Below are 27,958 nucleotides of genomic sequence, written 5' to 3'. Positions count from 1 at the left end.
CAGAGAGAGATCACAAGTAGATAGAGAGGCAGGCAGAGAGAGAAAGAGAGAGAGAGAGAGAGAGAGAGAGAAGCAGGCTCCCTGCTGAGCAGAGAACCCGATGCGGGACTCAATCCCAGGACCCTGAGATCATGACCTGAGCCGAAGGCAGCGGCTTAACCCACTGAGCCACCCAGGCGCCCCTCTAAGCAAAATTTTTTCATTGCAATTGGTATGGTGTGACTGGTTAGTCATTTTTTTCTTGTTTACGTTCTTGTATTTGAAAGGCCTGGTTATAATAAAGTAATTAGGCTAGATGTTTAAAAAGTGGTATGGGCCTGTGTACCTTCAGTGGGGATCAGTCAGGAGACTGAGTCACAGTCTATCTGTCCCCCTCTGTAGTCATTCCAGCCCAATGTAGAGTTTGTCCAGATCTTTGAATAATTAATTATTCATCAGGGTTTTGAGTAGGTTGTAATGATCAAGAATTTTTCATAGCTCTTCCACTTCTGATCAGATTTAACACAGGGATTACTTTTTAATATATAAAGGCCCTAAGTATGTCCTTAAAAATTTTTAATTAGAAGTTACTTTATACACTTAATTATTTTTTCTTAAGTCTTATCATCATGGTATTGTTGAACATTTTTTCCTGTCCTACATCGTCTCTCTTACACTAACATGAAAAACGATACTATACAAGTGCCCTGGCTCATTAACCACGCAGTCTGATACCGCATTAGCCTCCGATTTAACAAACATGTCTTAGCTTCTAAATGAATTTATGATCTAGAAGAGATCTCAAGAGATCGTCCCTCTCATTCAGACTCTTCTTGGCAAGATCGCTGGTGCTCATGCTCTTAAAGACAACTAGAAATGAAGACGTCACACTTTTTCTTAAAACTTTTCTTTATCCTTAACATTTCTATGCCTCTGTCCTGCCCCAACTCCCCCCAACGCTTTACTTTTTCTAAAGAGCTTTTAGCTCATTACATGGATTTCTGTCCTTATATTTTTTATTTTAATGTGATCTAGTTCAGGGATCTTAATAAATTATTCAGCCTGCTCTAAAGGTTTAGGGACAACTGGGCCAATAAAGAGTATTTGCCTGATGAGGCCCATAGACTACTAGTCATAGACACAGAAAAGAATATTTCACCAGCTTTATGAAGGAAATTTCCTGATGGTGGCTGGGCTGAGGTTGGCAGAGTGTTTTCTGGACTGAATGGTAAGAGGGGTAAGAGTGAGTTGGGCCTGAGAGCAGACCTAAGGAGCACAGATGTCAGCCTGGATGGGAGGAGGGGTGGACAGCAGGGCCAGGAAGGGAGGAGATCAGGACCGCCAATGTGAGAGGCATTTCGAGAGGCTTTGTGGGAGCATTTACTCCCGGGGCAGGGAAGGCCTGTTGGAGAGGAGGGAGTGCTGCCCTTGATTCTAGTTCTTCAGATAGCTGTCCTCAGCTACAGAGAGCTGCTCTTAGTATCCTTTTGTGGAGCAGTGATGAGGCCTTTCGTTCTCGATTTCTGTAGGAAAAGAAATAGTCTTGAAATGTGAAATCACACTGAAGACCGGGAGACCGAATTCAGAATATTATCCTAAAGTATTTATTACCGTGCGTCAGTTCTAAGGCACCAATAGAAGTTATATTTTATATCATCACTAAGAAAGAAAAACATTTGCTAAGTAAACTGATATGCATCAGTTGTGAACACATCCCAATGTCGGAAGTGTTAACATTTGAAAAATAAGTGTTGAGATAGTTTTTTAAAGGCTTGTCATGCTCTGTTGACTTAGCACTTGAAAACACTTTAAAAGTAGGTTGTAGGGCACCTGGGTGGCTCAGTCATTAAGTGTCTGTCTTCGGCTCAGGTCATGATCCCAGGGTTCTGAGATCGAGCCCCACATTGGGGCTCAGTGGGAAGCAATAAATAATGAATAAAATCTTAAAAAAAAAAAAATAAATGTTGTAAAGCCCTCACCTTGCCTGAGACTTACAGCTTATAAAATTTAAGCAGGCTCGTAAAATTCAAATGTGCTGTCATTTACTAAGGCAACAACAAAATCCTTTATTTAAGTAATTAGCATCCTGATAAGCTACCATAAGAAAAAGTCCATTTTGTGTAAAGAAATACTCATCGCAAATATCGACTTGGTTTTTTAGCCACATTTCTTGCATATTAGTGTGTGTGTGTGTGTGTGTGTGTGTGTGTGTGTGTCCTAACCATTGTTTTAACTTAACAAGTGTTTATGTGGACTTTAAATCTCTCCAGTAGAGGATTTGAGTATAGATATTCTGTGAGAAGATACCAAGTTTGAATTAGAAAATGTGGGTCATTTCACCTAGGTAAATTGATATGCCAGAGTCAAAATTCCAAGAAAAGCTAAGGGTTAGGGAGAGATCCTCTACTGTGTAAATATTTGGAAGAACATGTAAGCTCTTTTTGGGAAGTTCTTCTGAGTAGCCCCCTGGTCTCTTAAGGTAAAATTTTTTAACCTGTTAAGCGATGATATTTTGTGATGATATGCATGGTATGTGGAAATACTAGTTTACTAATCAGTTCTAGTAATCTACCTAGTAATCTAGATTTTTTAATCTAAGAAACGTAGTAACTTTAAAAATTGACATGTATTGATTTAATTGAGATTTGGTGAAAGGGCTTAGAGAATCAGTTCTCACAGATAATAATTTCTAAGGTGGAAATTTCACCATAAAGTCAGCATGAAGAGAAAGCTTTTCATTAATCTTGCAGTTAGAAATTAGACAAAACTGGACATTTTTAGTCTACAAACTAGCTTGTTGGCGAACAAAAGGACAGACTTGCTGCATCTCCTAAATACTATTGTTCTGAAGTACTTAATGTGTGTGTTGGCTCTCAGAGGCTAATTAAATCATCTCAAGCGATTTCTAATTGACTGCTTGCCTTACTTTTTTCCTGTTATGTCATCCTCTTACCACCATCACTGTCGGACCCAGTGGGTCCATATGGCTGGTGGCTTGATGTTTGGGGAAGTTCTTCTGGTAACTGAAATGAAGCCTTCAAGTCCTGTGTAAAGAAATCAGATTAACTGCCAAACATGGAACATGTTAGTCCCTGGCCAACATTTGCAGAAACATATGTTTTCTTCCCATTGTTTTTTGTTGTTGTTCTTACAACAGGCAGACACGTAGCCATTTGTCAGTGTATAGCCCCGGTTCAGGACTTGGGTGTCCCTTAGGTATGGACAACTGTCCAGAGATAACCAGCCCCACAGGGTGGTGGGGTGGTCCAAGCAAATCCCCATCCCTCTTCTTTACCTGTCTAGGGATGACCTCCTTTCCTTTTCAGTTACTCCTCATCTTATGTTGGGTCTTTGAGGTAGACGAAATGGGAAGGCTTCCTCCTCTTCCACACTCATGGATGGGCAGGGTCAGCTCTGTCGCTGTGCGGAGCCCTGGATAGTTAGAAGCTGGACATGCCTTTGAAACGTTGACTTTACACCTTCAGGGATTTATTAAGCTCACCATCAGGATCTGTGGGCCGTCTTTTCTCTAAAGCTGCTAAGTGATAAGCTGTGCCGTAAACTAGAGTTGTCACGGTTCCTGATAACGCATTTCCGAAGGTTCCCTAGAAGCCAGAGTAGTGCCCCACTGAGAAGTGATCGGGCTGGGCCACTCAGCCTGTGCTCGGTCCAGGCACCACGCTTTTTAGAGTGGAATGTTGGGCTCCTCTCAGATAATTTTCCTCCAGTCTATACAGTTAAATTCACAAACATTATTGTGTATCTGTGATACGACTCCATTACTACATATGACCCATCACCCACCTTTTTATTTTTGTAGCCCGCTGCTCTGCACCTGCTCTTTTCACTTAATAAACCTTGGAGATTGTTCCCCATTTCTGCTGATGGCTCTACTTCATTTGTCTTAATGGTGGCATAGTATTTCTTTGTGCAGAAAGCATTCAACAAGGAAGTATTTAATTAGGCCCTTATTAATAGATGTGTGGTTGTTCTCAGGCTTTTGCTACTATAAGTAATACTGCAGAAAATATTGTTGAATAATAACATCTTTCTATACGTGTATCTGTAAGGTAACTTTCCATGAGTGGAGTTGCTGGGTCGTAACTGGTTTTAATTTTGGTAAATATTGCAGAATTGCACTCTGGAGTGGTTAATGGCTTTACACTTCCACTATCGTGCATTGTAAGAGTTCATGTTCCTCCAAGCCTTTGTCAACAGACGAATGATCAAACTATTTTTTAGATGTCTTCCAAACTAGAACGCATCATTGAAGTTACCCTGTTCATATTTCGGTGACTAAACTACCGTAAACACAGGCATTGGGAAAGTTGTTGATATGTTTTAATTCCTAAGATCTGTCATTCTGATTTGATTGGTCGTTCTAATTTTTTGTTTGTTTTTATACAGGTAGTTATGCTTGTCCTCGCTTGGAAATTGGATGCACAAAACATGGGTTATTTCACTTTGCAGGAATGGTTGAAAGGAATGACTTCTCTACAGTAAGTCCCAAGGCTGCCCTGGGAGTGGAGTTGTGGGGGAGGCCTCCATGCACTTCCCAGCTGGCTGTTTCCAAGGGAGGTTAGGGAGCCCGGGCTGGGTGACTGGAGGAAGCCAGGTGATCTGGCAGACTTCATCTGTGGCCACAGGTGTAAAGACCAAATCCCATTTTTACATGGTGAAGAGGACATTATGCATGAATTTAAATTAAAATTTTTATGGAATGTATATTGTTTATTTTAGTATTCTTCTAGAGCAGATCTGCCCAATAGAAGCCTCTTCTCATAGATGTGAGCCAGTCTGTCATTTTAAACTTTCTAATAGTCCCATTAAAAAAGGTTAAAAGAAACAGGTAAAATTAATTTTAATATATTTTATTTAACTCCAAATATCCAAACTGTTATTATTCTAACATATAATCAGTATTTTAAAAATTAATGAGCTGTTCTTTTTTTCATATTAAATCTTCAAACTCTGGTGCATGTTTTAACATTTCTGGTCCACCTCAGTTTGCATTAATTGCATCTAAAGAGCTCGGTGGCCGCGTGTGTCTGGTGGCTGTCCTATCAGCACAGGTTTAGAGCTTAAACAGTAAAGGCGTAATAGCATCTGGCTTTCAGGTAGGGGGAAGACTTTGACTTGAGTTTAACTTAAAAATGAAAATATTTGATATCTTCTATTTTATATTCTCATGTTAGCTTTGGGAAAAATTGGAACCTCATTACGCTGGTAATTAAAAAGTAATAATAATGATTCTATTTGTATTACCTGAGCCAGAATAAGGAAAAAAAAAAAAAAAACCCAGTGGTTTTATGATGATGGTTTTATGAGTTCACTTTGCATGCATGCGTGTGTGTGTGAGTGAGGGAGAGCACACACTAAGAGTTTCATTCAAGGAAACAGTTGTTCCCCTCTGCTGGGCACTGAAGGATACGGTTGGGACGGGTACGTAAATATTTCCGTGGTCCTAGAAGGTGAAGTGCTGATTCTTAACATGGGAACTTTGATCTTTTTTTTTTTTGCACTTCAACTTGGAATAATAGACTTTGATATTTACTGGATTGAAATTGGAGTGGAAATGGTTTTATGGTTTTATTGAAACAATTTGGAACTTGCCAACTTACTAGTGTCATACATTTGTTGTTGATAAAAATGCTGTCTTTGCACCTGGCTGTAGTAGTTGATTACGGTTTTCACAGCTGCCTGGTGAAGAAGACAGATCAGGCTTTCTCCTGCACATTTTACAAATGAGGAAACTGAGGCTTAGCAGGGGTACATGATGTGTTAAAAGTCAGTGGCAGAAAGGAGAAGAAAGCCCCAGACTTCTGATTCTTAAGTCACATTCTTCCTGTATCAACTATTGTCTGATAGGGAATGAGTTTTAGGTAAAAGTCAATAGCATGGTGCCTAGAGTTTGAGGGATTAAGTCCTCTGAAATCTCTTTTAAAAATTGTGGTTTTGGTGTTGGGCACATCTCCTTGACAGTTTTACATCTACTCACTTTCATGGTTTTCCTCGCTGTCTTTCTCTGCTGCCTTCCGAACACGGCACAGGATGGCTACGCCATTATAAGGGTCCTTGTCTTGATGAAGGCATGGCCATATCAAGGTTTTATTTCAAGGCTTCAGAGGAGGCACCGTTAATATTTTTCAGACACACTTTCATTTGTCTTAAGAGGGAGGGTAGAATATCCAATTTACGTCATTCTGGATTCTTCTTGACGTTTGCCTTTACCAAAGAAAGTTACACAATGCCAGGCTTTTCCCATGTGGGGGCCACCTTCCCTGGGAAGTGCGCAGCTCCCTGGAGGAGGTGTGCGTATGTTCGGGGGGTGCAGAGGGGGATGCAGGAACCCTGCTGGTCCTTCGTTGGGAGCCCTGCTTAACACTTGGTGTGACACACTTGGTGGCAGATGCGTTCCTGTACGAAACTTGGTCCTTGCCGTTTGGGGCGGAATGACAAGCCCGACCCACTCAGGACATTGAGGAGCCTGCTTTCTTTCCTCGTTGTGGAGCTCTGAGACGGCTTTCCTCATGACGGAGGAAGAGATAATTACTCAGAATAACCTCTAAAGGTTCTTTATAGTTCGGATTAGTCCAACATCGAGTTTTAAGAACCTCCACTCCCCCTCCCTCGGGCCTCCATAGATGCATCATTTGTTTAGCAAGTATTTGAATGGCCGTGACGTGTCAAGGGCAGTGTTTCTACATCCTGGGGAAACAAAGTCCATGAACAAGACAGTCCGTTCAGGGCAGGGGCTCGGAAGCAAAGTTCAGGCAAAAGATCTAAAAGTAATAAGGCCACTTTTCTCTAGGCTTCTTGAATTGAGTAAGTACTGTGTTTATACGGTGTGCACGCCCAGTAAATAAGGACAAGAAGTAAATAAGGATGGAAACTAATCATTCATAGGCTGGAAAGACGGAAAGTAGTCCATCTTCTGAATGACCTGTTTTGGATTTTTTTTTCTTTTTTGCTCTCTTTTAGTTTTATTAAACGTGCCTAGGGAAGTGTTTTGAACTCAAACTGGAATTAAAGTTATATGACAATACCTGTATTTATAACATATTAGTATATTTGATGAAAATGCTAAGCTTAAAAAAAACTGTATAGTGGGAATGTGCCAGAGACAGACAGCCCATGGGTTTTGGAACCAGAGGTTTGAATGAGCTCCACCACTTCCTGGGTGTCTCCACCAGCGCCTCTCGAACCAGAAAGGGGGAGTGGTGCGCTGTGGTTCACACCTGAGCTCTCAGAACTCTGCCCGTACACACCGGGGCTATGTTTCGTGAGTGCTGGAAGGAGTGACAGCAGCTGGTGGGGGACAGTCATTGCTAAGCTTTGTAGATCATTCTCAGTCAGAAGGCACAGCTCATTTCAGTCGACTCTTTGTTTTGCTTATTGCCTTCTTCCAACATGTAGGCTTTAGGTTACTTCTGATGAATTAAGCTTATAGGGATGTTTACCCTAAACAGAACAAAACAGTGTTAGAGATGTAGCTGACTCAGCATAGAACTGATGAGGGGCTAGAAAAATACCTATGGCTAAGTGAAGGGGTAAAGGCCTTTCCCCAGGTAATAGAGAATTTACTTTTGGTTTCAGAACCTTTGAGGCTTATTGTTCCAGTTTCTGGTGCTTCTGAGTCTGTTACAGGAGCAAAATCACAAAAGAAACCATCCCACAATAAGCGCACATTTTGTTTTGGGAGGTGATATCCCTGAGTGGAGTGGCATGGTCTGTCACTCTTGGGCTTGGGCCGATAGGAGTTTTCTCACTTGTGCTCCACCGAAAAGTAGGGAAGATGGGCTGAAGATGTGGCTGCTTTCTGGAAAGTCTCTGGAGGTTTGCTTCAGTGCCCCAAACCGGTTTCTTCACAGGCCCTGCACGTGATCTTGTGGAGTGACCACTAGATGGCGATCTGTGGCTCGAATAGGGTGGCTCAGCGGCCTGTTCCCTGATGGGGGTCAGTCTAGAGACTGTGGGGCAGGACCCCCCTTTTTAAAATTAAATTAAATTAAATTTTATTTTATTTTATTTTTATTTTATTTTTTCAGTGTTCTAAGATTCGTTGTTTAGGCACAACACCCAGCGCTCCATGCAATATGTGCTCTCCTTAATACCAACCACCAGGCTCACCCATCCTCCTGCCCCCCTCCCTTCCAAAACCCTCAGTTTGTTTCTCAGAGTCCACAGTCTCTCATGGTTTCCCCCAATTCCCCCCTCCGATTTCCCCCAATTCACTTTTCCTTTCCTTCTCCCAATGTCCTCCGTGTTATTCCTTATGCTCTACATGTATGTGAAACCATATGATAATTGACTCTCTCTGCTTGACTTATTTCACTCAGCATAATCTCTTCCAGTCCTGTCCATGTTGATACAAAAGTTGGGTGTTCATCCTTTCTGATGGAGGCATAATATTCCATTGTATATATGGACTATGTCTTCTTTATCCATTCGTCCATTGAAGGGTATCTTCGCTCTTTCCACAGCTTGATGATTGTGGCCATTGCTGCTGCGAACACTGGCGTACATATCAGGGCCCCTTTTTAAGCAGATTAAACCCTTTATTGATGATATTAGCCCTAAACCACGTCACTGTCTTTGGTCCATCCACGAAGTGAAAATTTTACTTTGGGCATTTTATGCTTTACACTCCAGACAGGAGCTCTGGGTGTCTTTCAAGCAGAAGGATGTCTTTGGCCGGGGTGGGGGCAGGACTCCCAGGCAGGCACTGAGCTTCATTCACGTTTGGCCTCGTGGTCCTGCCTGAAGACTCGCAGCTCCTTTCTTTTCTGTTAGCTGTGCCGCCAGAGCTCTTGTCTGGATGAGTGGTCCCTGCCCTCGAATCTGTTGCAACAAACATCTTTCTTCTTCCTTTCATTGGGCAGGAGTCCCCTAAACCACCTGCCCATATCTGGCTGATGTCCTGTGGCTTTGGTCCTTCACCTGCCCTTCCAGTGAAGAGCAGAGACCTCGGCCTTAAATGTTTTGGGGTTAGCTGGTTGCTCTCTTCTTTGACCCTCCCCCATATTATTAATAAAATATTATTAGTTATGTATATATAAACAATAAAAAAATCAAACCATACAGTAGAATGCCCAATGCAGAGATAGCTTGTTCTCCTCCTGTTTCCTAGACTCCCACTTACTGCTTTCTTGTATGTCTTTTTTTTTTTTTTTTTTAAAGATTTTATTTATTTATTTGACAGAGAGAAATCACAAGCAGGCAGAGAGGCAGGCAGAGAGAGAGGAGGAAGCAGGCTCCTGCTGAGCAGAGAGCCCGATGCGGGGCTCGATCCCAGGACCCTGAGATCATGACCAGAGCCGAAGGCAGCAGCTTAACCCACTGAGCCACCCAGGCGCCCCACTTGTATGTCTTTTGAGCAACTGTTCACCCCACATTTGGGGTCTGACACTAGATCTCTATCTAGGCTATCAGCATCTTTTTTTTTTTTTTTCTTTTCTTCCCCAGTCTTTCTCCATAGAGATCCAGAGTGGGCTTTTCAAGATCCAAGCCCAGTTATTGTGGTCTTTCCCATGGTGTTGGTGTAGAGGGTGGCTTCCATTTTTTTTTTCTAGCATTCAATTAAAAAAACAAAACAGTCTGGACAGCAAAACCCTTTACAAGGCCTGGCCCCACCTCCCTTTCACTTCCCCTCTTCATCTATCCTGTCTAGTCACAGTGGTTTTCTTTTCATCTTAACTTGGCATGCCCCCTTCTGCCACTGGGCCTTTGCACGTGCTGTTCCTTTTATCTGAAAGACTCTCTCTGCTAAAAATATTTGATGTCTGCTTTTAACTGTCAGCAAACATTTCAGTCCCTTCAAGAAGCCTTTTCTGACTTCTAAAATACTCTAATTGTTATCTTTTTTTTTTTTTTTTTTTTTACTTTCTAAACATCAGGAAGAAATAGAGGACATTCTAAATTGTTGTAGATTCATAGAAATGAAGCATTTACTCTAATTTTTGGCTTTTAAATATTTTATTATCTCCTTAGATTATGGGAACTGTTTTGTAGTTAGCTACAAAAAAGAAACCTTTAGAGATTTATTGCTAAAAATAGATCAGTGTGCTCTAGTATGAACCATATTATAGTTTATAAAGTATGTAAAATGTTTACATTGATAAGACTTACAGTATGTATTATTTATACTTAGTAGGAAGCACACCCAGCATTGAAAAGGTTAATATCACTGGTGGAAGTGGTGACTCTTGGTTCTCCTTTTTAAGGGCTAGATATTAGGAACAGAAAATTGTAAAAATAGCCAATTAGTCTACTTCCTTAGGAAAAATAAACCGTGTGTCACTTACCTGTAAAAAATAGGTTTTTATCACCAAAGCTCCCTGGAGAAATAGCTGATTTCAGGTATAGGGTAGAGATAGTACAAAGTGAGCTAGGATGTCTTGTGCCAGAAGCAAGGACGTGCTCAGAGACTGACGGGGACAAATCAGAAGGACAGTGGCACCAGCTTGGAGGGGTTGCTGACCAAATGAGGACAATTTGTGCATCACAAAGACGAAAGGCAATGCAAGATTATAACACTGAATAAAAAGCAAAAATCCTTAAGTCCAGAAGAGAAGAAAGGGGGTGAGTAGAACTTCTCTTTATAGAAGAGCTCCAGCCGGTAGTGTCACAGCAGGAGAGAGTCAGAAAAATCACCATTTCACATCTTCAAATTTAAGGTCGATTCAAGCAGGTGGGTGCTAAAGCTACCAGATGAAAGTTGTTGAGGAACAGGATTCAGTCTCAAGATAGCAGCCCATAAATTATATACCATTTCAGAGGAGGGAAAGTACCTGTTAGTGGAGAATCTGAGGGAAGGTACTTAAATTGAATGAAACAATTTAGAATCACTCACAATGGGCCAGACTGACATTAGGAGCTTCCCCATGGGACACAGGGAGAAGGATATCATGAGCAGTGTTCTTACCGTAAGTAGTTAGCTGAAGTATAATCCTAGGGAAATTATCTGACAAACTGGGATTCTACAAAACGACTTTTTTCGAAAATGGCATTGTCAAGAAAGACAGAAAAAGTCAGGACGCCCTTCTAGAGACTAAGGAGATAAACAGCTAAAAGCAGTACATGAGCTTTGATTGGATCCTGGATCAAGAAAAAGCATCTATAAAGAAAATTGGGGGAACAATTGGAAGTTTTGTATATGGGTTGTACATTAGCTAAGAAAGTTGACATTGGTAAAATATTAAGAGTGATGATGGTATTCATATGTTTAGGATTGAAGTGTCGTAATGTTGGCCAGCTACTTTCAAATAGTAGCTGGTACAGAAAAAAAGTGCCTGTATGTGAGAAAGTGCAAATCTGACAGTATTTGCTATGAACCTAGGGGAAGGGTATGTGGGTGCCTGTTTACTATCCTTTCCATTTTTCTGTACATTGGAAATTTTTTTAAGTCAAAAATGTGGGAAAAATAAGATCGTCATGAATGTGTTCTTTAGGTATTCTGTTTTATGTAACGACCCAGTTAAGAAAAAACTCAGGTTATAATTTGCCTTTATTCTGTTTTTCTAGATGTGATACAACAGAAAAACTCAGAAATACTTTGGAATACTTAAGATCATTATTAAATGATTCTACAAACTTTAAACTTATTTACAGATATGCATTTGACTTTGCACGGGTGAGTTCTCTGGAGCCTATCCAGATGTTTCCCTCCCCCCCCCCCTTTTCTTACTGCCTTTTGAGGTTCGTTTTTACATGCTGCAAGCAACAAAGTTGAGTAAGTTACTCCCAGGATGCTAGTTAGAACTTCTTCCTACATGTACGCTTTCTAAACTAACTGATTCTGGGCAAAAATGTAGCGTGTTAGCAAAAGCTGTGATGGCAGACCTTCAGTCGTTCTTGAGATTGGCTTAGAAGTCATTTACAAATGGGCATGCGGTAGACCGTTTTCTTAAATGTCTTTGAGACAGGCTTGGGAAAGCTTGTCATTCTCGTGAAACAGCAGACCTTCACCCATTGAGTTACCGGAGTAAACCACTCAGATCGAATCCACCTTCCCTCTGGGTGCTGTGTTGTGTTTGGGAGTCGTTTGAAGTTCAGACCCGAGCGGATTCCAGTGAACGTGACTCAGACATAGTTTCTAGTCATCGTGCTGAAAAGTGAGCAATCTTGTTTGTCACGTGGTGAGGCCCATCTGAGTGTGTGACCGTGGTTCTGCTGGAGTGAATGAAGTCTCGTTTTCTCAGCCGAGTCACCGTGGGTGGGGAGTCCCGAGGCTCGGGCTGGCGCTGTGTTCATTCACACACAGCCCACGGCCCATACGGTTATACTCCATTCAGGAACGGTGTTGTGGTCTCTGTTAGGCTTGTGCATTTCGTGGATTCAGGTGACAAGGCTTTCTTGATTGATTGGTTTTTTTTTTTTCAAGATTTTATTTATTTATTTGTCAGAGAGAGAGAGGAGCGAGAGTGAGCACAAGCAGACAGAGTGGCAGGCAGAGGCAGAGGGAGAAGCAGGCTCCCTGCCGAGCAAGGAGCCCGATATGGGACTCGATCCCAGGACGCTGGGATCAATACATGAGCCGAAGGCAGCCGCTTAACCAACTGAGCCACCCAGGCGTCCCTTGATTGATTGGGTTTTAAAGCAGAGAGTTCAGGGACAGAGAACTTTTTTTTTTTTTTAACATAACCCCATGCTGATCTTTTTCCCTTTTTACATGCTTTGACTCCGGTAGGTCAGCCCCAGGGGTTTACTTGATGGTGAATTCTGGTGCATCTGTAATAACACATTAGTAGTTCTCTAGTATGTCCTCATTTGTGAATTTTTGCATTTTCATAACCTACCAATAAAATCACAACACATCAAAGTTTATAGATGTTAGAAATGATATGGTGCAGCTCAGACACAGTGTTCTACTAAATGGCATTTGTGAAATTGTACATGGGAGTTATTTGCCAGATGCTTTTAGAATAGATACGTGGTTTTTAGGATTTTATTACATTTTATTACATTTTATTACATGAGACCGGTTTCCTCCCAGAGTCCGCTGTTCTTACTGTATGGGCAAAGTGTGTTTCAAAGCATTACAGCTTCTCACCAAAATAAGCCCTGTTTTCTAGCTTTTCTGTTTGGGGGTCAGAGATTGCCACATACCCGCTGCTTTAGCCCCGAGTTCCATTTTACTCCTCGCCCCGGCTTGCCTCATCTGTGGCCCATCAGTGTGGCCTGTCAGTGTGGCCCATAAGCGTGGCCTGTCAGTGTGGCCTGTCTCAGAAGCCCCCTTGGCTGGCCTCTTCCTTGGTGCTTCCACCACAGCCTTGCCACTCAAGGCCCTAGTTACTCCAGGCCTGCACTGCCGCAATCACCTTGTTTCCACATCCTGTCACTTCTCATCCAGCGTCCCGTCAGGAGGGTGTCCCTCGTCTGCCTTCAGCCCCAGGGTCACCGGGCCACCTTCCAGCTCTGCAGAGCCTTCCTTCCGCCCCCTGGGCCTTCAGGGTACGTAGTGCTTCGCCATGTGTTCGGTATGGCTCTCCCCCCACACACGGTGCGTGACGAGCAGGGGTGGGTTCAGCCTCCTTCACAGAGGAGGAGAGTGGGCCACGGAGAAGCAGAGACATCGCACCATGACCATGGACCATGCCATCCATCAGCAGTAGATAGGGACTCAAACCCAGGTTCTGGTCCCACGTCCAGGCCACGGGTCCCGCGGGTTTCCTTTCTCACAGGACACTGTGTTGTGACGTCCAGCCCGCTGTTTGCTGAACCTGCCCTGGCCTTTCTGCTTTCTGCCTTTCGTCATCAGACCCCCCCGCCCCCCGCCCGGAGCCCTGCTTGTGCTCCCACAGCTCTCTGCCACCTCGGGCTTCTGGGCCCAGCCACCCGCATCCCCTTGTCCCCTTGCCCACAGCCTCCCCTGCCCTCACAACCTCAGGGATCCTGCCCCTGCCTCCTCCAGCGCGGCTATGGAGTTTGGGCACAGGCCTGCCTTGTCTGGGATGGAGCCGGGGAGTCGGCATTTTCCTTCTTTGCATCCCCAGTAGCAGCCAGCAGAGATCCTTGCTTTTACTGAGCGCTGCCAGTGAATTCATAGGCCCTGGTAGGTAAGATGAGTAACTGCCACCCATATTAATCCTCACCAGACACATTCAGTTGGGCCAAAATACGCTCTGGGATGGCTTTGTCATTGGACCCTTCGGTTTGGTTTGCTTCACTGCATCCGCCATTTTGAGATGTTGTACGCATTTTCGTTGGCGTTCAGTTCAAGAAATTTTTCATTTTCCCTTGTGATTTCTTCTTGGACGCATTGGTTATTTAGAAACGTGTCGTTGGTGTTATTTTCCACATATTTAGGGCTTTCCAAGTAATCCTCTCAGTGATCCCTGGTTGAATTCTGTTGTGGTCAGAGAACATACAGCACGTATCATTTCAGTTCACCACACGTGTGGAGACTTGATCTGCTGTCCAGAATACAGTCTGCTGCGATGAATGTGTTTTTGTGTAAAACACATAAAGAATGAGTATCCTGCTGCTGTTCGGTGAAGTGTTTTATGACGGTCAGTTAGGTCACGCTGGTTGATAGTGTTGTTCCGGTCTTCTCTGTCCTTCCCGTTGTCTGCCTTCTAGGTTCTGTCCATCACCGAGAGAGGAGCGTTGAACTCTCCAGCTTTATTCCCCCTGTCGTTTTCATCACGTATTCTGAAGTGCAGACATTAGGTGTACATACAGTTCATACGGTTACAGCCTTTTAAAGCATTGATCCTTTAGCATCGTGAAATGTCTCTTTATCTCTAGTAATGTTCCTTGTTCTGAAATTTACTTTGTCTGATACAGATAGCCATTCCTACTTTCTTTTGATTAAAGTCTGCAGGATCTGTCTTTTTCCACCCTTTTACTTTAAACCCATTCGTGTCTTTATGTTTAAAGTGGGTTTCTTACAGATAGGATATAGTTTCCTATGGATAGCCTATAGACAGTCTGAAAATACCCTCTCGAGATGCTTAAACCATGTACATGTAATGTAATTATCGGTATGGTTAAACTTACGTCTCCTATAGTATTTTTTTCCCTGTTTGTCTCTTCTGTTTTGTTCCTTTTCCCCCTTTATCATGATTTCTTGGATTGAGGTATTTTTTTTTTTAAATGGTCCCATTTTAATCATTCCATCCCGGTATTGCCTTAATAGCTGTCTCTCTGTTTCATTTTTCTTGTGGTTGCTCTAGGCTTGACGTATACATCTTTATATTTTCACAATCTACAAATAATATTTTACCACTTTATGTATAATGCAAGAACCTTTACAATAGCAGACTTTCCTTTTGCCCTCCCATACTCTCTGCTGCTGCTGGGGGACATTGTCCTTGTACTATAAATCTCACAGTATATTGTCTTAGTCTGTTCAGGCTACTATAACAAGATACCAGAGACTAAGTAGCTTATAAGTAACAGAAATCTGTTTCTTGCAGTTCTGGAGGCTGGGAAGTCCAGGGTCAAGGTGCTAGCAGGTTAGGTCTCTGGTGGTCACCTGAAGCCTGATCTTAGATGGCTCTCTGCTGTACCCTCAGCAGAGGGTGGCAGAGGGGAAGAGGGAGTTCTCTGGGGTCTCCTTTTAGAATGGCATTCACCTCCAGCCTCATGACCTAACCACCTCTCAAAGGCCGCATCTCCTAATACCCGTGACCTTGGGGGTTAGGATTTCAACATACGAATTCAGGGGGAGCCACAGACATCAGACCATAGCATACATTGTTATCACTTTTTCTTTAAATAGACAAAAATATCTTTTATTAGCCATGTTTGTGCTCTTTGACGTAGATCCACATTTCTTCCTGGTATCCTTTGCCTTCTGCCTAAAAAAATTCCCTTTAACGTTCCTCATAGTACAGACTTTCTGGCGGTGAATTCTCTAAACTTAATTTGCCTTTGATATAGGAGGTGCTTCTCTGGATAAAAGATTAGAGATTGACTGTTAATATTCTTTAAATGATCTCTTTCCCTTGTCTTCTGTCTTAAATAGTTTCCGACGATAAGTCCGATGTTCATTTTTCCGTTGAACATAGTGTCTTGTTTTGTAGCTGGTTTTATTCGTTTTCCCTCCTTTCTGGCAAGTGGATTACAGTATGCCCTGGCATAATTTTCCTTCTGTTCATTCTGGTTAGGGTTTGTTCAGTTTTTTGAATGTGTGGACTTAGTTTGTATTACATTGGGAAATTTGTCAGCTGTTATTTCTTCAGCATTTTTTCTGTTCCCCCTTTCTGTCTTTCTGGGACAGCAGTTAACACCTGTGTTAGAAGCTTGATTTTGTCCCACGAGCCAGTGATTCCATGTTCAGTTTTGGGGTCTCCCCTTATCCTTTGTAATATTTCTTACTATGTCTGCTAATAATGATTTTTTTCTTCTTCAGTGTCTAATTCTGCTATTAATCCTGGCCTGTATATTTATCATTTTGGGTGCTGTATTTTTCAGCTGGAAAAGTTCCATCTGAGCCTTTTTTCTATCCATTTCTCTCCTCATTATGTGATAATATCTTCTCCTACCTTCTTGAACATCTAGAACATGTTTATGACAGGTGTTTTAAAAACTCTTTCCTGGTACCATCACGTCAGTCGTTTTTACGTATCTTTCTATTCCTTAATTTTTGTCTTGATTATGATCATATTTGACAAGTTCTCTGCATTCTTAGTAGTTTTTGTTTTTTTGGCTTTTGATTGGATGCCAGATGTTATTGGTTCCTGACTTTTGTTGTATTCCTTTAAATAAGATTGAGCTTAAGCATTTTCCAGGTGTACAGTTATAGTTCCTTGGAACCAGACTGATCCATCCTTTGAAAGTCCTGGTCTGGAGCAACCTTCAGTTTTGGGATGATTCAGCCCCACTGGTAAGTCTCTTGAGGATTCTACCCAAGGCCATGTGTATTAGATCTTTCCACTGTAGCTGGTGGGAACACAGGGTTTTCCCCAGCCCTGCGGAGGTCTGGGAATTTCTTCTTACTCCTTTTCAGTGAGTGGTTGCTGCCTTCCCTGCACTCAGTCTCTTCTCACACTTGCACAGATAAGTCCTTGGCCAATGACTAGGGGAGACACTTTGTGGATTTCTAGATACCTCTCTGTGTAGCTCCCCCCTTTCTGGTATTTTGTCCCACAAATCATAATCACCTTTGTCTCCTTGAACTACAGCCTGTGTCCTTTCCAACTCAGCAAGAACCCCTGGGCTTGGTTTGGGTTCTTCCTCCTGTGTTCTGGGTTGGAACCTGCCTCAGAACAATGAGAGGGTATCACCCTAGGCCTTCCGTCCTATCTCCTTCTAGCGGTCATGGTCCTATGCTGCCTGTTGTCCATCGTGTGACAGCCATCATTTCAGATAATTGGTCCAGTTTCCCAGTTTTTCAAAGTGAAAGGGGAAATCTGATTTCTCTAACTCCATCTTGGTTGGGAAAAGTCCATCTCCTCTTTTTTCCCCTCTAATATTTATTTTTTCCTTACTAAGAAAGGACTCCTGGAAGTAATAACATATAATTAACACAGCAGACCTTTTAAAACCAAACTTTTAATAGAAATTAAGCTTTCTTATTGTTTCAACATCCTAAATATTCCCTATTATAAATAACAATGGTTTATGTTAAATACTTTCAATTATACTTTAATATATATGAGGAAGGAAGCTATGATACAGTACCAGAAAATGGCAAGATGACCTCTTTGACATCTCTCCACCAAGATTATATAGCCCTATGAATGTGATGGTTTTTTCCCTCACTTTCAGACTTGTAGCCAATTAAAAATAGTGGTTAGTTGTCATTATTTTTCTAACTTAATTTTTGACTTGAACTTATTTTTATAGTCTCATGGATATATTAGAATTGTGAAACTTTAGAGCTGAAAGAAACCACAAGAGACCACGTGGTCCAGTGTCGTCATTATGCAGATGATGAGCCTGGAAGCCAGAGAGGAGGGGACAGCACGGGGCTCTTGCAGAGCCACACTGCATTCCCTGACTTCACACTGTCACCGTCTTGTGGTGTCTTGGTGGAGGAAGATGGTGGGACACACACATTCAGGGGTTGAAATGGCCAGTTCTTTCATACAAGTGGGCATTTTTGCAGAAGGGTCCCCCCCCCAAGTGTAAATATTATTACATAAACAAGTATATGGACTCATTTAAAATAAAACAGCCATTTTTTCTTGATTCCTTTCTTTTTTTAAGGATCTAGTGAGACTAAGATTGGACAAATGGAATGAGGTAAAAGACTAAGTATAGTAATTTGTGTTGATCTGGGAAGAGTTATTAAATATGTTACATTTGGTTTTTCCTGTTTTCTATGGCAGAGGCAGGTAGCCAGCTGCAGTCACGGGGCGAGTGGACACTCAGAGTTTTGAGGAGCGTAGATGGTGGGCCGAGGGGGGCGCGCAGCCCCGCCGTAGCCCTGAGAGGAGCAGGCCCCGTCCGTCCCGGAACAGAAAGGAGAGAGAGGGCACGTGGGGGGCCTCCTAGAGTGCCGGAGCTGATCCGGAGGGACAGACCGAGGGCTGGAAGCAGGGAGGCCTTCTGCTCGAGGCGCCGGGAAGAGCGGGCCAGTTCTCTGGCGGGAGTTCTTGACCCCGCACTCCTGGAGGTCCAGCTTGAAGAAGTGGCACCGGAGGGCTCCGTGGAGGCAGAAGAGCCCGAGCGCCTCTTCCTGGGAGGCGCGGTCGCGGGCTTAGTGGGCGGCAGGCTGCTCCCGGGCTGGCAGGGTGCTCCCGGTGGCTGGTACAGTGCTCCCTGCGGCGGTCCCTGGCGGTGCGCGCTTTGCAGGGGGCGGGCCGCAGCGCCTGGGCGAGATGGCAGAGGTTACACAGCGCAAAGCTCCGGTGTTGTCTTCCTCTAAGTGAAAACAGCCGCTGAGTCATTTCCCTGCAAACCCGAAATGACCGTGAGTGTCACCTACAGAAGCTGCGAAGGAGCATTTCCCAGGCCTGGCTCAGCAGCCCGTGTCGGCAGAGAATTCGGCCCGACGCGACGCTGACGCGAGTCTGTTGCGATCTCGGGAGCCGCTTCCGCTTCTCTGCTCACGTGGGTCAGTCTCCCCGCGCGTCAGCGGCGCAGTTGCCTAGTTTCCCTGTCTACGCCCCCCGCCGCACACACCCGCCCGCCCGCCGTCCCTCCACTTTCTTCTCCTTCTCTTCATTGTGAATTCGGAAGAAAACGGGGGTGGTCCCCCCCGGGGAGGATGCAAGTAGGAAGGAGGGGTAGTGCACTCATCCCGAGTTCCTTACCCTGAGCATCCCGTCAGCGGGGCGGACACGGTTGCTCAGCCCCTGGTTGTAAAGCTGTTGGGACGTCGCTGCCTCTGAACCTTTTTCAGGGAGGTGCTGCGCTACTCACCGAAGAGCTCAGGCTTGGACTTGACCGACTGGTTGATGACTGTCATTCAGCTCCCCGTGCCTCAGTTTCCTTATTTATAAAGTGGGGGTTATAATAACGCCTGTCCTAACAGAGTCGTTGTATTAAATGCGTTTAAGTATAAGGCGCCTTTCACAGCTTTTGGTGCGGTTGAAGTAGTCCATAAATTACCCTATAGAATTAGGAACAGCTGTTCAGTTATTCTACACTGACATGATTTAGGTTGTCTGCAAACCTCAAGTTCCAATAATGACTTGTTTTCCAAGAGTAGTGCTTACAGTCAGAGAATCTGTGCCAAGTAAAATGACAAGGAAAGACTGTTGGCAGATTTTTTTTTTCTTTTGTTTTAAAGGAAGTGTCAATAATTTAGCTTAATTAAGTAATTGTTTTGCAAACACTGTTATCTTAATGAATGCTGGGTAAGTTCTAAGAGCAAAACTCTTTCACTTTTCCCAGTGGAAGGGCACTCTTGGGTTTTTTGACATTTTGCTTGTTTTTTCACATGCATTTAAAAAAAAAAAAAGACTCCCCCTTGAAAAACTGATTTATTGTATTATCAGTTTCAAAAACAAAACCATATCAAAACTCGAGTTCTTTAGCACTGTCTTTACTTTGCATTTGTTCCCTTAGGTAGCTGTGTTTAGGAGGACTGCGTTTGCGCTTTCTTTTTTATAATGTCAGTGGTGACCTAGAAGAATTGCAGGGTGTGTGTCATAGGTCTTCAGTTTAGGCCTTTTGATTTCACGCACCAATTTCTGCCTTGGTATTTGCCATTTATGTTTGTGAGTTGTAGTCACAGTTGGTTTCTTGAGTTCACCTAGTCTCTCTTGAAAACAAGAGGGATTTTTTTTGAAGGTTTTTTTTTTCTTTATACTTTTAATAACTTGGGGTTCCCCTTTTCACATACAAGTTGTTTTTTTTTTTAAGATTTTATTTATTTATTTGACAGACAGAGATCACAAGTAGGCAGAGAAGCAGGCAGAGAGAGGAGGAAGCAGGCTCCCGGCCGAGCAGAGAGCCCGATGTGGGGCTTGATCCCAGGACCCTGAGATCATGATCAGAGCCAAAGGCAGAGGCTTTAGCCCACTGAGCCACCCAGGCGCCCCGTTTCTCATACAAGTTTTAAGCTGTTAACACTTCGTGAAAATTGGAAACAGAGAATCTGGAAGTTGGGAACCTCTTGTACAGAATATCTAGATACCTAGGTGGTGACAGATTCATTTTGTAATACCGTATTTACATATTTGAATTGCTTTGTTTCTGTTATTGTTAAGTCATTTGAGCTAGTTAAGAAAAAAAGTGTTTAATTTTCATATTTTACAAGAAGACTTATACTGTAACAGTCTTACATAAACAAAGGTACTTTTTATGTATATATTGAATATATGTAAATAGATACTACAACTTTAAATCAGACCTTGATAAACGTCATCACTTTCTACATTCACTGTTGTTAGACTTTAGCTTGAGGAATGCATTTAGTCCAGAGATGACACATAACTTCCTCAGATCTCCAGAGTAATTCTTTTGGTTTTACGGCTGCCCCACGAAGAGGCCCGATTCGTCTGTAACTGCGCTTTTAAATAAAAATCTCTGTTTAAGGAAGACAGCAAGGCAGAATCTAGTTGTGTGTTGTAGGGAGTTAGTGTATCTTTGGTGTCTAGAACCTGTTTGGTTCCTATTATTCTTTGAAAAATAAAATTCTTTTCTAAGCTGTTCTCCTAGACAATGGAAGTGCGTGCCAAGAGATACCCCCACTTCTTGGGTCAGGAGTAGGCAGGAAGGGAAGTTTGGTTTCTTCTCCTTTAGCCTTGATGGGCCTTTGGGGGATGCTGACGGACTCTTGACAGACTGCCTCAAGGTCCTTTCTGCTTAGATTCTGACCTTGAGATGCAGAAATCTGTCCTTTGCTCCTTGGTTGCTCTAAGAGCAGAGGGTCATGGGTCACTGTTGACAGGGGACTATTCAAATTTCTCTCAAGGAGCTCCTGTATGTCTTTGCTGTACTCCTTGAATTTGTTAAGGTGATTTTTTTTTTTTTCTTTTTTTAACTGCCCATGATGTCGATGGCTGCCTCATAGCATCCTAGAAGATTCTTTTCACTTCTGATTGGGAGCCCTTTTGCAGAGACTGCCATTAGGATCATTGTCCGAGAACCCCCTGGGCGTGTCTCCAGTTTTGCTGGTTAGGAGATGTGTGCTGTGGGAGCTCTCAACCGTGCTGTTCCCGGGAACTTTGAGCGTTTCCATTCATGGTCATTTGCACTTAGTCTGTATCCCCCCACTGGCAATGTTGGTTTTCAGCGAGATGCCACTGTTCAGACCGCGAGTGCGTCCATAATATCTTTCTCTTATTTGCTAGGCAGAAGATGGTGTTAGTGATTGCGAGCTGCCGGCTGGCACCCTTGCAGAGCAGGAGTAAGTGAGTGCTGTTCAGCTTCCGGTCCTGTGAGTCTGATGCCTTTCCTCCATGTTTTGGCATCACTGCCGAACACATGCATTGAAATTCCTTCATGATCATCAGTTTGTCAGATGATTATATTGTTGCAAAGAGTCTGTCCAGGTCCTTTGTATCTTTTTTTTTTTGTCACCTTAGTGTATGTCCATCGTGATGGGGACAGAGGCATTGATGTTGGAAGAAGGCACAACTGTATCAAGGCAAGACTAGCGACGTTAGGCGTAGTGAGTGATTGATTACAAACTCCTCAGGGGGAAAGGGTGTGCAGGACGCCGGTGGCCTCAGCCCTGTGCTACCTGAGCGGTTGTTCAGCAAATGAACTTTGAGCCCCGTCCCGTGGTGCCGCGTGTGTTTTTCAACAGTTTGCTCGTTATTTTATTTTTTTGTGGATTGCTTTATAGTGTGGTGTGCTGTTGCTGTGTGCCACACCCATGTTACAGGGTAAGGGGAAGTTGTCCCTTTGCTTGCACAGTGCATCGCAGAAGTGTGAGCCCCTGAAATGCAGCAAAGGAGGAGGGTGGTTGGCGAGAGGTGGGCAGTCTCGGGCACTCTCCCTGGGAGTGAGTCCCGCAGCCCTGAGCAAGAGCGTATGCGTGGCCAGGAGACAGGCAGAGAACGCCGTGGAAAGGAGGTCCCACCTGTTTGCATGGAACTGTGGAGCTGGGCCCCCACCATCATCAGACTCAGTTTGCGTGGCCTGTAATGGAGAAGGGGGACTTGGACCAACTGACCTGGTCTGTCGGGGAACAGTCCTTAACCCTTTGCGACTGGGACCAAAGACAGACCTGTTGCCCATCTTCCTGTATCTGCATCTGCCCTGTTTGCTGTTGTTGAGCGAGGCCCTCCCATGGGCCGTATTGTTCAAGTCCTTCACTTTCAAATCCAGTGTCATGGCCAGAAATTCCGTGTGTACTAATGAGCACCTCAGTGTTAGAGTCCTCGAGGTAACAGTTAATTTGGTCGGAAGGTATGTGTGGCTCATACGTGGCTGACCGTGGTAGTCCCAGTGTCATCCCTGAATTTGACGAACACTGAGATTCCGTCCCAAGCGGGATGGCCAGGCTCTCACTCTCCCTTTGTCGAAAATCCTTTTGCACATTTCCGCTGTACTTAAAATACCACAAGGAGGCTAGCTTCGGATATGTGAGGTTACCGCTCATGGGCCCAGATCCTCAGTCCCTTTACTTAGAAACAGCCTGTTTGTATGTCTGGAATGGAAACTTGTGTGAAAGGTGAGAACGAGAAAGTAGGATCCTTCATCGCAAGTAGAAGTGAATTTGAACTTAATCTGCCCATATTCAGGTTTATGTATTCTTGCTTTTCTGGTTTCCTTATAAAATATTGTCTTTCCCTTGGCTACTAGTTAGGGGTGTTCTGCTAAGAGATTCCACATCTAATAAATCCAAGGTAAGGAGGACTGCAGCACGTTAGACACTTTGCCCCCCAGTGCGCGGATGCGTTCATCCTCTCAGAATCTCCAGAGCCCCAGCATTTATTAGGAGTTGATTTAATTCCAGCTTTTTAGGTTCAAGAAAAACAATGAAAAACACTTAGCAGTGAAATAAAATTGTGGGAAAAAATGATTTTTCTTAAGGAAACCTGATTCCTAAGCATGGAAATCGAAACCTTTAAATTCCATTTAGTAAAGTTACAGGCTTTGGGGTCCATAATTATGATTTGGATAATTATTGTAAATGTCGCAGCAAGTGATCGAGTTGTAGATTTTTCTTTATCCCGTGAAATGATCATAGATACCGTGACTACATAACTAATCGCTCTTGCATTAGGGCGATCACTCAGTTGACATGAATCTTGCCCACGGTAAACTGATACGGCACCGAACTGATTAAGCCCTTCCTTGCGTTTGAACCGCCCCCTCCCCCACCTGAGGCTTGGTTCAGGGTTTTTATGGTGTATGACAAATGAGCTGTTTACTAATTTTGTGTTGAAGTGAAACAGAAATTTGGATTATTGGAATTTATTATTTGGGGGCATCTGGCTCATCCTTGTTTTTGTTTGTTAAACAGGAAAAGGACCAGCGCAGCCTAGACATAAACACTGCCAAGTGCATGTTGGGACTGTTATTAGGAAAAATCTGGCCCCTTTTTCCAGTTTTTCACCAATTCTTAGAGGTACCAAATTGCTATTTTATGGAATGTATGTTTGCTTGCTTAGAACTACCAAGTCTACTTTATTTAACCATTTCACATAATTTTCTGTTTGTTGTACTTTTCTGCCTATAGGAATGATGGTGACGTAATCGCTGTCTGTGAGCAGTTCCCCGTTTTCCCTGGGGCTGTCTGGGGGGGGCGGGGTGTATGTGCCGCATCACTTCTGGGTGCAGGTGCATTGGAGACGGCCATGGCTCTGTCCTTCCCGCTCTCTTGCCCCCCTTGACCTCCGCTAGGATATCCTGCTCTGCATAACAGCAGTAAAACAAGGTTCACTTTCTTTTGTGGCTGTAGATGAATTTCCACTCTTATGAAGCAAAGGTTCAGAAGCGGCTGTCCACCTTCTTATCATAGGAGTTGGTCCTGTACTGTTCTCTACTCTTTATCTCCAAGAATGCGGGCACCTAGCTCAATCTAAGGGTTAGGCACACTGGCAGCATCTCCCTCAGTTTCCATTTCCTTTGCGTTTGCGTTAGAAAAAATGTCCAGAGCTTGACTCCACCGAGGTTTGCTTGCTCTAAGTGTTCATGATCAAACGTTTTGAGCTGCTGGTTATCGGAGCTGGTTTTGATGCCCTGTGATACTGTAGGACCTGGAAGTAACGGAGACGTAAGTTTCAGCTTCGGGGGTTGTCACAGACGGCATCCTTCTTGTCCTCCAGACCCAGACCCCTTAAAAAGTGCCCTTTGCTTCAAAGGACGAGGGTCCTGGGTCTTTGAGAAAAACTTGGGCCCTACCCTGACTCCAGCTTCATTCTCGCCTTAATCTTTCTTACAGCTCACTTTATGCAGTGATCCAGAAAAACTTTGAGCTGATCTGATTCTTTGAGGACTGTAACTAAAAATTGCTTTTAACGGTCACTAACCAGGACTCCTCAAGACGGGTATAAGATACAGTTTTTACTATAAGAAGTATTTATTGATGTGACAGTCCGTGGCTACAAGTGATCTGTTCTAATTTCTCTGGCCGTCCCATGAAATGTTAGCTTTCTTCGAAAAATGAGTAGAAATAGGTCCTGTTCTCAGAGTAGAGCAGAATTTGAGCCCCGGTGCAAGGAGTTTTGTAGCTGAAAGACCTTGCCGCAAGCCAGTCTGACTTTGCATGGTTCCAGGAGCATCTTCAGCTGTTTCCAAGACCGATATTTGCTTTGAGTTGCTTCAGAAGTTCAACTTGTAGCCTGTGCTTTGTTCCCTCTTTTACATTAGTTGGCTTTTTTTTTTTCTTTTCAAAGGACACAGCGAGCGTTTCTTTTGAGCTTCTCTTGTGTTTGCACCCTCAAAACCGTGGGCTCAGCTCTCTCTGCTCTTCCCCTCCTCGTATTGGTTCCCAGTGTTCCTGACTTTTAGTGGGTAGGATTTAAAAACTGTTGAATCTGAGTTTTAATTTTTCAGTCTTTATACAGGAATTGTGTACTTTGAAAAAAAAAAATACCTATGGCATATTTTTTGTCTGAGTGGAATAGGAGAACTACTTCATGGGTGTTCTGATTTATTACTTTTATGATAAGATTCAAGGTTTGAGTGATTTAGAGCAGTAACTCTCTCCAACAGCTAGAGCACCTAGCTCTGAGACCGCTGCTAGCCCTTCGTCAGTTCCCGGAGAGTAACTTCCTGCTGTGTGTGTACTTGACAGTGAACGTGCTGATCAGGCCAGGGATTATTAATGGGGAGCTCCTCTTTATTTAGCACCTGCTTTCTGCCAAGCACTGAATGAGGTACTTTACATAAATTATCTCTTGTAATTCTTGCAGGATCTCTATGAAGTAGGTTAATGAGGGCTTTGGCAGTCTAGAAATTTCACTTCTAGGGATAAAAATCATGTTTCTTTGATGTGCTTGTCATTTTGTGTTGAGCCCTCATAATATTTTCCTAATGGGAATTGTCATCTTCAGTTCTACTCTTGCTGTCTCTCATCCTTCTCCTAGATTGGTGCTTAACATACCTCAAATGAAAGAGTTAACCTTCGTGAACTTTATTAAGTTGACGCGCACAGCAGTTGAAACCGTGTCATTTGTTCACTGTAAGTGTCAGTAATTCATGTCACTTTTCCCTCCGTCAGCAATCAAAATATAAAGTTATTAACAAAGACCAGTGGTGCAATGTGCTAGAGTTTAGCAGGACAATTAACCTTGACCTCAGCAACTACGACGAAGACGGAGCATGTAAGTACCGGGCACTGGGTGCGCGCTCGTGCTCGCTCGCTCGCTCTCTCTCAGTCTCTCTCTCTCTCTCTCTCTCTCTCTCACACACACACACACCCCAACCCCGCCCCCCCCCCCCCCCCCCCCCCCCCGCCCCATCCATCAGCACACCCTTCTCACTGGGAAGAGCCTTATAGCCCCTTTGTTTTCTCTCTTCAGGGCCAGTGTTGTTGGACGAGTTTGTGGAGTGGTATAAAGACAAACAGATGTCCTAGGACTTTATGCATAGCAGCGAGAGAGTCACTGTTACCACAGATCTGTCAACCATTAGCCATAAATTGCTGTTTGTATCCAAGCGCATGCTGCTTTTCTTGCACTGTCTCCCTTTTGCAGGGACGTTTTGGTGTTTGCTATTGAACGGGCCGGCTCAGCTTGCTGTGTAGCCTCGTCCTCTTGGAAGGCTGCTTTGCAGTTTGTACCTAACACTACAGATTGGTGACTTTGCCAGCGCCCTCACTGTGATGATGTGTATATTGCTGTTTAAATTTTGTATATGTGTATAAAAAGACAAAGCTTCACCTAGAGATTATTTCTGCAAAACTGTATTGTAAAAATAATTTTTGTGGCATATTTCTAGTCCCTTTTTTCAAACGAACCAGTTATACTCTATTTGGTCTCCAGTGTAGCATTTCAGAACACAAGAGAGAACAACCTTTACCATAAGCGAATGTTGCCAGAATTAACCTCATCGTTTAAGAGGCCAACTTGTGGAAAGAGGTGCGAGTCAGACCTTCGCAGAGGCACATGCCAAATATAATTTGGTTTACTTCAATGTGAGTGTTTTTAAATGATGGAAGGTACAATTATTTGAACATCTAGACACGTACCATGCCACAGATGCTTTCCACCACGCAGGGTGTAGGTTTTTATTCTCTGATGTTAGGCCGTAGTAGTTTGAATATAGGTACAAATGAACAAATTAAAATTGCACCTTTTTTAAATGAGTTTGAAACTCTTGTAAACTTCCTTTGCTGTTTTTGTTTTGGGTTTTTTTTGTTTTGGTTTTGGTTTTCCCTTTTGTCTTCTCTTTGTCAGTGTTGGGTCTCCCGATGCTTCCCGTGCCATTCTAGGTAACATTGATTTTGCCTGCTCCGTGGAAACCTGATGGTTTGCTGGCAATTTGTAACCGCAAAGCACCTTTAGTTGTGGTTTAGATTTTTAGTTAAGCTTTCATGGTGTTTAATTTTCTAGTTTTCCTGGAAAAAGAACTATACTATAAGTGAGAGGTGTTTTGTTTCGTTTTCTTTTATGCTAGGCTTTTCCTGGCAGAATGTCCATTGCAGGCAATGGACACGAAACCACCAGCATTGAGCTCATTTTATCACACGGTAGGACCTTTCCTGGAGGGGCCACTTGTCATTCATTACCCGAGTAATTTGTACAGAAAGGTGATAGCCATTATTTATGTGGATGAGGAAACAAGAGTAAACAGGACGGTATTTTTAGGTTTGTATTTTATGTCTGGTTTTTTTTTTTTTTTTTCTTTTTTTTTTTTTTTTTTTTCCCCCTTGCCTTACCCTTCTTGAGGAAATGTATAGATAACCTGTTTCCCCCTCAACTATCTGGTGCTATTGAATGACTAACTTAGTCCCTAAAGTTTTGTGAAAACATAAAAGTCTAATGATTTAAACTGATAAAAAGCTAATGGTGCATTTGGACAGGTGCATGCTATAGGTATGAGCAAGATCCATGATGGAATAATGATTGGAAGAGGTTCGGGTTATCACAAAATCTGGCCAAAAAAAATCTCTTGGACTAAATGTGAACCTTTAAATGGCATTAAATGAGCAAAAGCACACAGACAATGCTACTCCTGACCA

At 43.3% G+C, this 27,958-nt stretch overlaps 1 protein-coding gene across 2 annotated transcripts in view; it reads left to right on the top strand.

Annotated features, from left to right (window-relative positions):
• LOC111149001 (defective in cullin neddylation 1 domain containing 4) overlaps positions 1-27,081 on the top strand; it is a 70,296-nt gene extending 43,215 nt beyond the window's left edge. For both annotated transcript variants that reach the window (XM_022505870.1, XM_022505871.1), the window contains 5 exons: positions 4,387-4,478; positions 11,503-11,611; positions 23,795-23,899; positions 25,997-26,099; positions 26,298-27,081. In XM_022505870.1, coding sequence (XP_022361578.1) covers positions 4,387-4,478; positions 11,503-11,611; positions 23,795-23,899; positions 25,997-26,099; positions 26,298-26,353 — 465 coding nt within the window. In that variant the 3' untranslated portion in view covers positions 26,354-27,081. The remainder of the gene's footprint in view (positions 1-4,386; positions 4,479-11,502; positions 11,612-23,794; positions 23,900-25,996; positions 26,100-26,297) is intronic.
• Positions 27,082-27,958: the final 877 nt, after the last annotated feature.

This window comes from Enhydra lutris, unplaced genomic scaffold (assembly GCF_002288905.1).
Source record: "Enhydra lutris kenyoni isolate GAN:26980312 unplaced genomic scaffold, ASM228890v2 scaffoldscaffold21, whole genome shotgun sequence".
Taxonomy (NCBI): Eukaryota; Metazoa; Chordata; class Mammalia; order Carnivora; family Mustelidae; genus Enhydra; species Enhydra lutris.
Note: the sequence above shows the minus strand (reverse complement) of the source record. Positions and strands in the feature narration are given on the sequence as shown.